At 38.6% G+C, this 12377-nt stretch overlaps 2 protein-coding genes across 2 annotated transcripts; both read right to left on the bottom strand.

Annotated features, from left to right (window-relative positions):
- Positions 1-59: 59 nt before the first annotated feature.
- On the bottom strand, positions 60-7858 carry grwd1 (glutamate-rich WD repeat containing 1). The gene is made up of 7 exons (XM_053326578.1): positions 7636-7858; positions 7396-7513; positions 5126-5288; positions 4814-5024; positions 2306-2451; positions 1563-1754; positions 60-666 (listed from the first exon to the last, which is right to left on the bottom strand). Exons 1-7 carry the CDS (start codon positions 7856-7858, stop codon positions 358-360), a joined length of 1362 nt encoding a protein of 453 aa, XP_053182553.1. The 3' UTR covers positions 60-357.
- A 1249-nt stretch (positions 7859-9107) lies between these two features.
- On the bottom strand, positions 9108-12076 carry zgc:174888 (uncharacterized protein LOC558116 homolog). Its single transcript, XM_053326590.1, has 5 exons — positions 11526-12076; positions 11074-11180; positions 10553-10624; positions 10092-10238; positions 9108-9875 (listed from the first exon to the last, which is right to left on the bottom strand). Exons 1-5 carry the CDS (start codon positions 11536-11538, stop codon positions 9528-9530), a joined length of 687 nt encoding a protein of 228 aa, XP_053182565.1. The 5' UTR covers positions 11539-12076; the 3' UTR covers positions 9108-9527.
- Positions 12077-12377: the final 301 nt, after the last annotated feature.

Here is a 12377-nt window from a genome sequence, read left to right as displayed (position 1 = left end):
CAGAGTAATGGACACTTTATCTCTAAACACATGAATTAAGTAAAGTAAAGAAAACAACATTGGTTTTTTAACATTTTATTTTAAGCATGCAATAGGAAATGCCTAAAATAGCTAATACATCTGTAAGCCATACAGACCTAAAGATCAATAAAAAAGATAACACCATATGGCGCCTACATGTGCCAATAAATGTCAGAAGAAGAGTTATGACCTCAAAGCTGAGTTATTTACATTATTACAAGCCCCTTAATGGTGACTAATATTTGGATTTTCTGCTCTTTACACATTAAATGTGTACTACTCATGTAAATGGAAAAATCATGTGTTTCTCTCAGCACACACACTCACACACACACACTACACAGATATTGTCCTGAACACGTTGAATCCTGACAGAGCTGTTGAAACCATCACACCAGTAATCTGTTGGTGCCAGTGAATCTCCTTGATCTCCGACTGACCCTGATGCAGGAACAAGAGTTGAGGGGGCAGGTCCTTCATGCCCTCAACCCTGGCACCCACATCACATGACTCCACGGACAGATCCCATTGGCTGACGACATCGTCTGCCCCTGATGCAGCAAACACACTGGAGTCGGTGGGGTTCCACTCCACGGATGTGATGGGAGCGCTGTGCTGCTTGAAGTTCGCCACAGGCCGGCCGTTCTACAGGGACACACAGGAGATGAGGACTGAGGTGTGACAGCTGTTCATCATTTATCAATTATCGGACCATAAAAGTATCAATCCTAACAAAAACACTGATTTATAAATCTGGATTTTCTGCATCATTTTTCATGAGTTTCATCAAAAAATGTCCAGGCAGGGTCTAGAATGAAAGTGAAACATGTTTGCTTGTTTGTGATATTTGCTTTAGAGCTGCAATGATTCCTTGATTAATGCAAAATGAATCAGCAACTATTCTGATAATTGATTAATCACTGAGTAATTCTTTAAGAAAAAAAATACAAAGGTGTTCTTGTTTCAGCTTCTTAAATTTGGATATTTTCTCATTTATTTAGTTCTTTATAATAATAAACAGAATATTTGGCTTTTTCTTTGGCTTTTTTTCACATTTTTTTCTGGCATTTTATAAACCAAACAACTGATCAATTAATTGAGAAAACAATCAACGGATTACTGGAAAATGAAAATAATAGTTCCAGTCCTAGTTTGCTTTCTTTGTGGTGTATCAACTTTCTTGTGTAACTCTTGGAAAGAAAGCAAACTTGCATATTTCCTAAAATGTGTAATTAATTATTTGAAAATGTAAATTTGAGGTGGATTCCAGTTTTGGGAGAGAGGCAACAACTGCAGCACTTCCAGACTGTTTAGTAACAGATACAAGATTATTAGTGAGATATCAAACTATGAGGTTATTACATGATCTAATGGTATAATACTACAAGCTTTTAAATAAATGCAGTAGTAACATGAGGGTTACTTTGATGTGATCATAAAAATGATATAACCCTGTGTCGTCATCAGCTCAAGTGTGTTGCAGGAGTTGAAGGACTGCCACTTAAGATACTGATTATCTAAACCATTCAAAATGTTTTTACCTTAAACTGTCGCAGGTCCCAAACTTTCAGAAGACCATCGTCCCCTCCTGACAGGAGGAATGGTTCACTCCTATTCCAGCTTATAACGTTGATGTCTGACGAGTGAGCTTCATTGGCTGAGAGCATGGAGTTGGGCGGGGCACGGATGTCCCAGACACGGATAGACTGATCCACTGAGCAGGATGCAAAAACCTGGAGCAAACAAGAGAGTGAGATTCTGAGGTTTGAACTTTGAACAAATCAAATCCTGATGGCTCATAATAGTCTTCCCAAACAAGGAACTTCACTTATTTACTTGCTGTCTGTGTTCAGTACTGGAAGAAGATAGAAGCTGAAGGGAATCAACCAACTTCAGACACATGCACATACTTCAAACTAGTTTGGTGACCCACTAACTGTCTCAGCTAAGAAAACACATAAATAACATATTTCTGTCTGAAGCACATAGCTTCAGTGTCAACAGGTATCGCTCTTAAAGTCAACACTCTTACTCAGTCGCCTCACCACACCCTGTCGTTTAACATCAACATTATTATTTCCCAGAATCCTCATTACGGTTCAACTCCAGTTCTGAGGACAGCATGTTGGTCAAGGTGGGAATGAGGGCACCTGACATGCATGTCAAATTACAACATGCATGTCTAACACTTAGCATACGTGTGTTGTTAGTTTGAAGGGGACCCCTCACAAACACAGAAAGGCCCTATTTGGACCATGTTGGGGTCTAGCAGGCACAAACATACTGTAGCTTCAGTCGGAGACCACTGCAGGTCCTCCACAGACTTGCTGTGGGAGCTGAAAGGTCGTTGGTCAATCTGCCATGACGTCCCTCCCTCCTGTGGCTCCCAAACATGGATGTTCTTGTTGCAGTCTCCGCTGACAAGACGTCCTGTTGATTAAGTTCAAACTAAATATTTAGTTAACTGTCACACAGTAAGGAATTAGACTTTAATCAATCAGAAGTTTCTCAATAGTGTAAAATGAAAAATACCTAATTTTTATAGTATTTGATTACAATCCACCTAGAAAGTCATTTTATTGTTCTGTCTGAGCACTTGCACACTCAACCTGACGGGGACTCCTTTACAAATTGCCCACATAGGATTTTGTTCCATCTTTACTGGTGGTTGTGCAGATTTTAGGCTTACTAACTGTAACTTTTGTATACTTTAGAGTTGCAAGGATTAGTCAGTTTACAAAAAATAATCCTCCTGATTTTGTTACTTCATTAATCATCAGGGATAAAAAGCCAAAATTATCTCCTTCCAGGGAGTGTTTGTTGCTTTTCTCTGATTTATAGGATTGCAAACTGAATATCTTTGGGATTTAACATGTTGGTTGGATAAAAGGCATGTGAAGAAAACTGGGTTGGACATTTTGTACTGTTTTCTGATGTTTTACAGACCAAACAATTAATAGGTTAATCAAAAGGACAGACTGACAGATTACTCCATCGTGAAAATAATCAATAGTTGCAGCCTTAGTATAACTTACATTATACTAAGAATGGCTTTTAATACCCAGTAGTATGACACTTTTATCTTATTTTATCTTATCCTATCCTATTTTATTGTATTTTATTGACTTCGCTGTTATTTTATTGTTTTTAATTGTTTTTACTTATTCCTATCTTTATTTATTACCTGCTGTAAAGCACTTTGGTACACCGAAAGGACTGTTGTAAAGGGCTGTATAAATAAAGTACATTTACATTTACATTATTGCTGAGCATTTATAAGTATAAAATAATACATATTTTTTATTTATTCTTAAAGTTCTTTTTTAAGGTCTTGTTTGCTTGACTACTACATGTTCAGCAGCTTATCTCAGATTTGATGTTGTGAAATGTTGGGCCTTGGCCAAGTGAAAAAAAAATTGCAGTTTGAGCATCCTGCAGTATGCTCGTGCCAAAAAGCATTTTAATGCTTTGTGTTATTATGCAAAATTGGTCTCTGGCATTAGCAGGTTGGTGTTTAGGAATGTAAAAGGGAATCCCTGACGACAGAGGGAGAGGAAATTATAGCTTACATTGTGTACAAAGTGTCTCATTTTACACACACACAACAAAGTGAACTAAGTGCTGTCAGGGACACATATGGTGGTAATCAGTGTTGGGGAGTAACGAATTACATGTAACAACGTTACATAATTTAATTACAAAATGTACATAATTGTAATCCGTTACATTACTGTAAGAAAATGCGTAATTAAATTACAGTTGCTTTTGGAAATTTTCATGATTACAATTTTAGTTACATCTGAAAAATCGCCGCAAAAGCTCGGATTTATCAAATAGTTTTTTTCATATCAACCTCCTCCTTCCAAAGACGCAAGTTGGATCCTGATGCTATCTTTGGTCATGTGCCATTCAGTCAGACTCAGCAACATGTCGGAGGCGCAGGAGAATACGTTCATGTGTTGGAAATACAAACACAGACATCCCATCTCCTACATATTGATAGTGGCTCTCTGACGGCCGCAAATAAAACACAATCTCCTGGAATCTGGAGTGAGTGAGCAGAGTGCACACTAGAGAGTGTCTGTGCGTGTTTGTATTTGTGTGACTATAAATGCAGCGCGTGTGAGAGCAAAGCGTCCTTATACCAACACCGATTGCACCCCTCCCCCGGAACGAAACTCCCTTAAATTAGTTTTTGCAGGTTGGGATGTCTGCAAACACCACCTGCAAAAACAATGGCCCTAACATTGTAGTACAATGCAAAGAGTGTTTTTAACAGTAGTGAAGGTTAACAGTACTGCTGAAAGGTTAACACTATCAGGTCTTAAAATGTGAAAATGGTTAACAGTCGAGAGCATTGATTCAAAATTAAGAAAAGTAGCTAATCAAAATGTAATCAAATGTAATTAGTTACATTACTTTGAGAAAGTAATTGAAATAGTTACACTACTATTACATTTTCAACAGGGTAACTTGTAATTGTAACCAAGTATATTTCCAAAGTAATCTTCCCAACACTGCTGGTAATCCAAATTATAATGCCAAGTGTCAACAAATCCAAAGCATACGAGTAGTTTTTACTAAAAAACTAGTACTGAAAACCTTTCTATTTTATATGGCCTACTCCTTTATTCCTTATTCTATCTTTTCATCTCATTTTATTTAACTTGTACACTTTGCTTTAATCACTCTGTAAAGCACTTGAGTTGTGTACGAAATGTGCTCTACAAATAAAGTTGCCTTGCCTAGTTTTTCTTTTTTTGTCTACCAACTGTATTGTATTGTCACCCACCAGGTACTGTAGGAGACCAATCAATCGCAAAGCCTTCAGTCATGTGTCCTGAGAAGCTGAAGAGAGCTGTAGCTTCCTTCTCCTGTTTGACGAAAGTTGCCATGGCAGCAGAGCTGTGAACAGCTTCCAGCTGAGATCGGAGGTCAAATATTTCCACCTGTCCCTTATCTGACCAAACAGCAGCCAATGACTGCTCTCCACGCCGAGTCACCTGGAAATGAAAAACTAAATCAGTGATTGGGAAACCTTGGAAAAATAAAGATGCTGATAGAGGAGACTTGATGGTTCAGATTTATAAAAATGTCAACATACTCTGACTCTGTTAATCCCTCCATAGTGAGGCATCATGGCCAGTTCCATCTGTGGCTTTTTGTCCTCATCCTCCTCATCGTCATCACTGTCTTCATCACTGCTTTCTTCCCCCTCTTTGTCTTTCTCTGTTCCATGAAGGTTGTGCATGCGCATGACGAGTAGTCTGTAACAAAGTAAACGGTTCCAGTTGAAAAGAGTTCGTAAACAAATTGCCTCATTATTTGTTTTGGTTCAAAGCATGGCATCATGGCAAAATACTTCTAAAGAAGTCATCAATTGCTAAGTTTCAGTATGAAGAAAAATGTCCCTTTTTTAAAAAAAAAGTAAAATTGATGTTAAATGGAAATTTCCCTAACTCTTTCCACCTAACATGGGTGACATCAACATAAAACTGAAAGTGCAACAGCAATTTTAAAAAAGCCCCGATGTACTTATTTTTGTGCCATCCATTTCCTAAAGTATTTGCTCAAATTACGATATCAAGAGACAGACCAGATTGAAGCTTAACTGCTCAGTTATTTTCAATTCACCACACAGTGACTAAGACTGTCATTATGACATATTAGTGTATAGGGGGAAGGTCTGGACCATATACAACATATGACTTGTTATAGTGGATACTGTAACATTCTGCCATCATTATGTTTATTATTCATATTTGTGCTTTTGGTGCTGTGACTATCTGAAGCTTTTCAGTTATTGTGTCCCTGAATACATCAGCAGATGTCACTCCACAGCCATCACAGACAGGAGGAATAATTATACCCACCAATGTGTTAACACACTGTGTTAAAATAACCCACCAAGTACTGTGTTAAAACAAGCTTGAAAATAATTTGAAAAATGATGCTTTAAAACTGTAGTTTCCAACCTTTCATTTGAAAAGATGTTAGAGGCCTGAATTAGTGAACCAGTATACAAAACATGAATTGTCCTGCACAATGACTCCTAACCCTAACCCTTACAGCAGTAACTGGTTCCTGATTAAAGTTTTTTTCACAAGAAAAAAGAAAGTTTAGCAAAAAGTTAAAAAAGAAAATAATTTAATGTACAATAATTACACATACATATGTATATAATTTCTTTACTATAATGCAGCCTTTAAAATCAGGAAAAACTACTACTATGACATATTAGGTTATCTAAAATCTAAGATGATATCTACCTGATATCATGATAGATATAATATTGATATATCACCCTTTCCCTACTCAAGTGAAACAAATGCTTACAGTACATGTTTTGTTTGTTTGCTTCTGTTTTATCAGCTTGTTTGTTTAGCTGTTTAAACCTAGATTTAAATGCCTGACCAGGGACAGAGGCTGCAAATGAACTTATATACATTACATATGTTGCACTGCTTATATAACAGTGTTAATTTGCATGACACCTGTTAAATAAACTAATAAATACAAAAAAATATGTGCACAGGGTCCACAATTACAGTACCAGTCAAAAGTGAGGACACACTTTCCCATTCACATCAATGAGAAAGTGTGTCCAAACTTTTGACTGGTACTGTATGATCACAAACTTTTGTACTTATATTGTCAGGGGTCTTTACCAGTGGTGGAAGAAGTATTGTTCCGCATGAAAAATCCTGCTTAAGTCAAAGTAGTATTAGTCATAAACATTTTTTTTAAAGTATAAGAAGCTTGATGTAGTTAAATTACTTAAATACAAGTAGTGGTTTGGTCGCTCTGACTTATATTATTATATATTATTATACATGACATCATTACAGTGTTAAAACTGAAGTATCAGTAAAGAAGAAAGAAGAAAAAAAGATTTTCAGTATCTTTGATTTTTGGTGAAATATTGGATGTCTTGAACTTTAATTGAAACTTGTGAGCAGGTTTGAAATGGAAAATGACTATTTGGTGGAGCTGTTAACAACTCAGATATTTGAAATGTGAGCCTGACTACACACTGCTCTTTTATAAGATGTCAAAAGCCAAAAAGGTTGCAAATCACTGGTTCCATCTTTAACAACATGTTGTATTTTTAAAGTTTTTTATATTATCCATTGTGTCAAGTCTTCATCTGAAAAGTAACTAAAATTGTCAAATAAATGTAGTGGAGTAAAAAAAAAAAAAAAAAAAGTACAATATTTCCCTCTCATATGTAGTAGAGTGAAAGTATAAAGTAGCATCAAATGAAAATACTCTTGTTAAGTACTGCAGAACTGTGCTTAAGTCCAGTAGTTGACTTATTTACTTTTCACCACTGGTCTGTACTAACATATAACTTTATATAGAGTTGATATGAACCTGTTCTTCAGAGCTGTGTCAGCCTGTGTGCCTGCACAGAGAAGCATGGACAGAGGAAACTGCTCCCTGTTTTCTCCGTCTGTGTCTCTCAGGATGTCGAAGCTCAGACACGGAGCACCTGAACACAAACAACAACACAACGCGGCTCAATTCAACCTGCAGGTCGTGAAATTGATGACAATACTGACAAACGTGAGTCTAATTTAGCTAACTTTAGTTAACTCTAGGGGACTAACTCGCCTGTTTGGCACTCGTGGTACATGCGGTACGCAGACCGATCCATCTCCAGCTCCTCTCCCGGCTGAAGCGGCTCCATTCCGGGGACGTACACTTTCTTCTCCCCGTCTCCGTCCCCTCCGCCCTCCTCCATATCTACGCCTTCATCGGCATCACTGCCGACTTCATCCATCTCCTCCATATCGTCGTTTTCCTCGGCAAACGTGTCTTCACCGGGCGCAGACATCTTGGCAAAGGCAGAGTTTGCTTACTTCCGGTGTGTTGAGCGGCCACGTGGTTTAAACACCCTGCACTGTCACTCCTCCCCTGCTGTCTCACCCCCCCCTTCCACCTCTCCCCGTCTCCTCCATTTACGGGAATTCAGCTGGCCCCTTTGGCGCTTGGCTCTCTGGTGCCAGGAATCGTTAGACTTGCAAATATTTGTCTACTAAAATATATATAGCCTAAACATAAACATTACATATAACTTAACTTAAGTGAGAAAAATTAGACGAGTCTCCCCAAACGTCCCCCCATGGAAAAACATTTGTGTAGAAAGTGAGATGAATTATTCACAAGTGATTCATGCATGTTCTGTGGATCACCCACAGTCTCTGAGTGAGCTGTGATGATTAGTTTTATTTCAAGGAGGAGTTGTAGTTAACATGTAACATGTGCTGCTGCACAGCCTGGTACAATCACAGAGGTCAGCAGCCTGTGTACTACTGATGGGAAACATAGATTTGGCAGCAGCCTCACTGCTGGATGTAGACTGACAGCTTAGATATTGAATTATTTTTCCGTAAATGGCACTGGGGATGAAGAGTGGCTTTGTGGTTTCAGGAAAAATAAGACATCTAAATTCCAAGTTTTAGTTTTCTAGCAGCAGAACGATCTAATTATTTGTCATTCATGCCGTGTTACGTTTGATTCATCCTTCCAAATTATGGTATAAGTTGGTGGGAAAAGGGTCAAAGAAAAAAACTTGAGGTGCAAGCCAAAAATCTTTTCCCATAGTGGCCACAGCGACATACCTCTGCATTTGAAAGATTGTGAAAGTACAAGGAGGGTCCTTCAAGGACAATAGTGCACATTACAGGCGTGGGTGTGTACAAGCAGGGGCAAGTGCAAGCACTAAATGGTTCTCTTTATTTCTCATGTTGATCCTGATAGGATTCACAACATCTTCTGAGCCGTTTGATCTGGAGTGCATTCCTCACTCATCTGCAATCCGTCTCTCAGTTGTTATCAGTTGCAAAATAGCTGTTTAATGTTTGTATGTTGGAAACAACTCCGTTGCAGAGCACAGCAGTAATGGATTAGCTCATATGAACGTGGACTCTCTGTGTCCTGTTGCTGGAATGCAAGACCATAAACAAAATATAATCTCTTTTCACAGAACGTACACAAATGTGATCTCTGAAAAGAAGACAAGCAGCTTACATTTGGGATATTATATCTTGGATAATAATTGCACAAAATATATCTAAATGGCTTTAATTTACATTATATACAAAGTAAACATCTATAAACAGTAATATCTTACATTAACATAACATTCATTGTAAACAGTGATGAATTCCACATCAAGAAGACGATGGCTTATGTGCATTGGCTTGCTCAGCATCTCTTGTTAGCATGACAAGCATGACAAGCATAACTAGCTGGAGCTTGTGGCTTGCTCTAAAGAGGAAGGCTATATATTTATATCTGTGATATCAGTTGTTACAGGGCACTGTTGGACAGTGAACCTAGCTATCTGAACTAACTTTGGACATTAAATGCAACCTGTGCATCTCACTTCATATTAAGAAAGCTTACTGCATAACAACACAAAGACAAACATCAGAAACAATCATTCAGTGCCAGGAAATGTCTTGCATTTTGTGTGCATCATCAAAGATCCATTTGAGTGACTATGACAGCAACCACCAGTAGAGTATCAATAGCAGGGGGCTCCAGAGGGAATAGGACGGGGATCGTGGACTGCAGCTGCACGGCGGCTGTGTAATGTCTTTCATCATGTCAGACTGTCCTTCCTCCACACTGCTGATAGCTCGGGTGGTCAAGAGTCTGGCCCTCGATGGACCGTAGTCCTTTCTCTCAACAGAGGGGGGCAAAGTGGGCAGGGTGCATGTTTCAATGGAGGGTAAGCATCCGACCTCAAGCCACTGGGTGAAAAGCTGTGATGTTAGCTTGAGGAGTTCCTCAGGGGAGGAAGATAGATTTGCAAATTGAGCCAGGTCTGTCTCTTCCTGGAACCTCTGTGGCAGAGAGGAAACAAGAAACACATTAAAAAGAGGTGATCCAAGACACAATTTCACAGAAACACCGGGACTCTGATGAATTCACTTCCACATAATTGCATGCAATAAAGATTCAAATACTGATATTACTGCAGTAAGTAATCACAAGAGATGTCTATTAATATTGAATGCAGGATATATAATAAGGCATTATGGTTAAAATAAAAATCATACCTCTGTGTTTTTGTTCTTTTTGATTATTTTATCCAGTGTCTGCTTCAGCTCTATGATTAGGGAGTGATTTAAGTGCTCATCCCAGAGATTTCTGAGAAGCACGTGCCAGGAGTCCAGGAGGACTACTGCAGCAGGGAACACACAGCACTGGAGAGAAATGAAGAACAACAAAAAAAACAGCAAAGTTGAGTTTAACGTGCAAAACACATGTGACCAATAACCACAGCAACCACATCAATTGCTCAGTTGTAACAAGGCAACAACAGTTTACTGCTGAACTTAATTTTACAAGCTTGAGCTGAAGATTAGATGAAAACTAATTGTTATGCTGTTAAGAAACCAAAAAGTCAGTCAATATAAGGCAGATGCAGAAGAAAACTGTTAGTAGACTTTAACATATATGACCCATTTACAATACTTTGTAACTTACTTCCCCTTTTTTTATCTGATAAGGAACTCACCGGATCAGAGTCACAGAGCATGCTTTTTGTGTAGTGGTGCACTACATAGTAATCTTTAGGAAATACTGTCCGCTAGAAAGAGAAGGAAAAGTAAAGAAAAAGATGAGAGTTAACCCAAAGATGAAGGGACTGGTAAACATTTATATAGTAATAAATAAATAAATATAAATATAAATAATAAATATAATGAAATATAGTGATTACTGAGTTTGACAAGAACAACGTTTGATGATGGTGATTAATTAAGATAACATCGGAAATTTAACCACACAATGATTAAGCCCTTGTTATGACTCTGTTTTGTGACACGTCAATCAGTAACTCAGTTTGTCAGCTGATGACTGAATAAGTTACCATATGAGAGCAGATCATTGCATCTCATTCATTACATGAACTTACTGAACACAATTGATACAAGTAATATATATTTAAAGTAGATAGAAAGGATATCACTCTTATACAGAGGATAGTTTTCATCTAAGAAAGGACTAAAAAGACAAAGTCAAAAGAGTTAAACTTACAAATCCAGTTGGGTTAGAGTCGATAGTTGTTTTAATGTTTCTCACAACTCCCAAGTCAAAGTCACATCCACCACATTGGACAGTCAAGAGTGATAGCAACAGCAACACTGTTAGAGACATGAGTAAAGAAAGGAGTAAAGAGACGGAGCACATTCAGATAATTGCTGGAAACTTTCTGTGGTCTGAAGGCTTGTTCAAACTGCATACCTACTAAAAAAACCATTACATCATTTCCTGCTTCAATTAGTTATTTCTGCAGAAAACAACATCAAACATGGCTTATTGCTGCAACACTTGCTGTTGCAACAACAAATTTAATTCTGACAGCAGAAATACTATTTTGACAATCCCCACCAACAACAAATTTGCTACTAACCAGACTCAGCTATACATACATTTTTCAAAGGAAGTTTGCAAAAAGCATTAACATGCATTTAATTCTTGTTTCTCACCTGGAAGTGACATCCTTTTTATCTTTCTAAAAATGGACACTTCTCCATTTCTCTTGTTGACGGCAATCACACACACACAGACATGAGGTTTCTGTGTCAGTCTGTGAAAGGCAAAGTTTCCTCTTCTGTGGTTCTTTCTTGAGGTCTTTGACACAGAGTGCGCTGCTGTGTCTTCTCCTTCACAGCTTGATGTTCAGTCTTCTTGTTGACATCCTTTTTACATTCCTTCCTTTTGGGTTCCTATGGTACTTTCCCAAAAAATGCCTCATTTATCCACTCTCACCATCCCGCTCTCTCACTTTGGATTTTCCCACTTAAGCCTGAGTGGCTGCAGCCTTTCCCTATAAAGCTTTTGTTTGATTTTCTGTTTAGTCTCTTTTTTTTTTTACTATATCTCTTCCTCTTTCACCCCCCTGTCCACTGACCTAGAATCTTCCTGAACAGCCTAATTTGAGTCACTCCTCTCTGCCTCGAAACTGGTTAATGGATAAAGCGGGAGAGACACACTGGCCTCCTCTTCTCTATCTCTCCCTCTGGCCACTCTGTGTATCCTCACTCAGACAGAGGCTCCGCTCAAAGTGAAAGTGCTAAGCTGGATTGCTTGCCTGCTCCCTTTAAGTCTCGGCCCCTCCCACCACCACACGTTTTACCTCACTATTGACTGACCCGGCCCCCTCCCCCTGCTCCCCACATTGCCTGACCCCCACCCTCTTACCCCCATCCTCCCCCTTCCAAACCAGGCCCGAGGAGGCTTAGTCATGCAGTTGGAGCGTATGTTTTTCATTTGGACTCTCCCCCACACCTCTGTGCCTGTAGATCCCCTGGTCTTTATCTCTCTAGACCCAATGCGCA

This window comes from Scomber japonicus, chromosome 10 (assembly GCF_027409825.1).
Source record: "Scomber japonicus isolate fScoJap1 chromosome 10, fScoJap1.pri, whole genome shotgun sequence".
Taxonomy (NCBI): domain Eukaryota; kingdom Metazoa; phylum Chordata; class Actinopteri; order Scombriformes; family Scombridae; genus Scomber; species Scomber japonicus.
Note: the sequence above shows the minus strand (reverse complement) of the source record. Positions and strands in the feature narration are given on the sequence as shown.

Coding starts and splice junctions, on each gene's coding strand:
- grwd1 (XM_053326578.1), bottom strand. CDS start 7,858: ATGTCTGCGCCCGGTGAAGACACGTTTGCCGAGGAAAACGACGATATG. Junction 1,755..2,305: donor GGTCTCCGACTGAAGCTACA/GTATGTTTGTGC, acceptor TGTTTGCTCCAG/GTTTTTGCATCCTGCTCAGT. Junction 667..1,562: donor GGGACCTGCGACAGTTTAAG/GTAAAAACATTT, acceptor GTGTCCCTGTAG/AACGGCCGGCCTGTGGCGAA.
- zgc:174888 (XM_053326590.1), bottom strand. Junction 10,239..10,552: donor TGCTCTGTGACTCTGATCCG/GTGAGTTCCTTA, acceptor ATTTCTCTCCAG/TGCTGTGTGTTCCCTGCTGC. Junction 9,876..10,091: donor AAAAGAACAAAAACACAGAG/GTATGATTTTTA, acceptor TCTCTGCCACAG/AGGTTCCAGGAAGAGACAGA.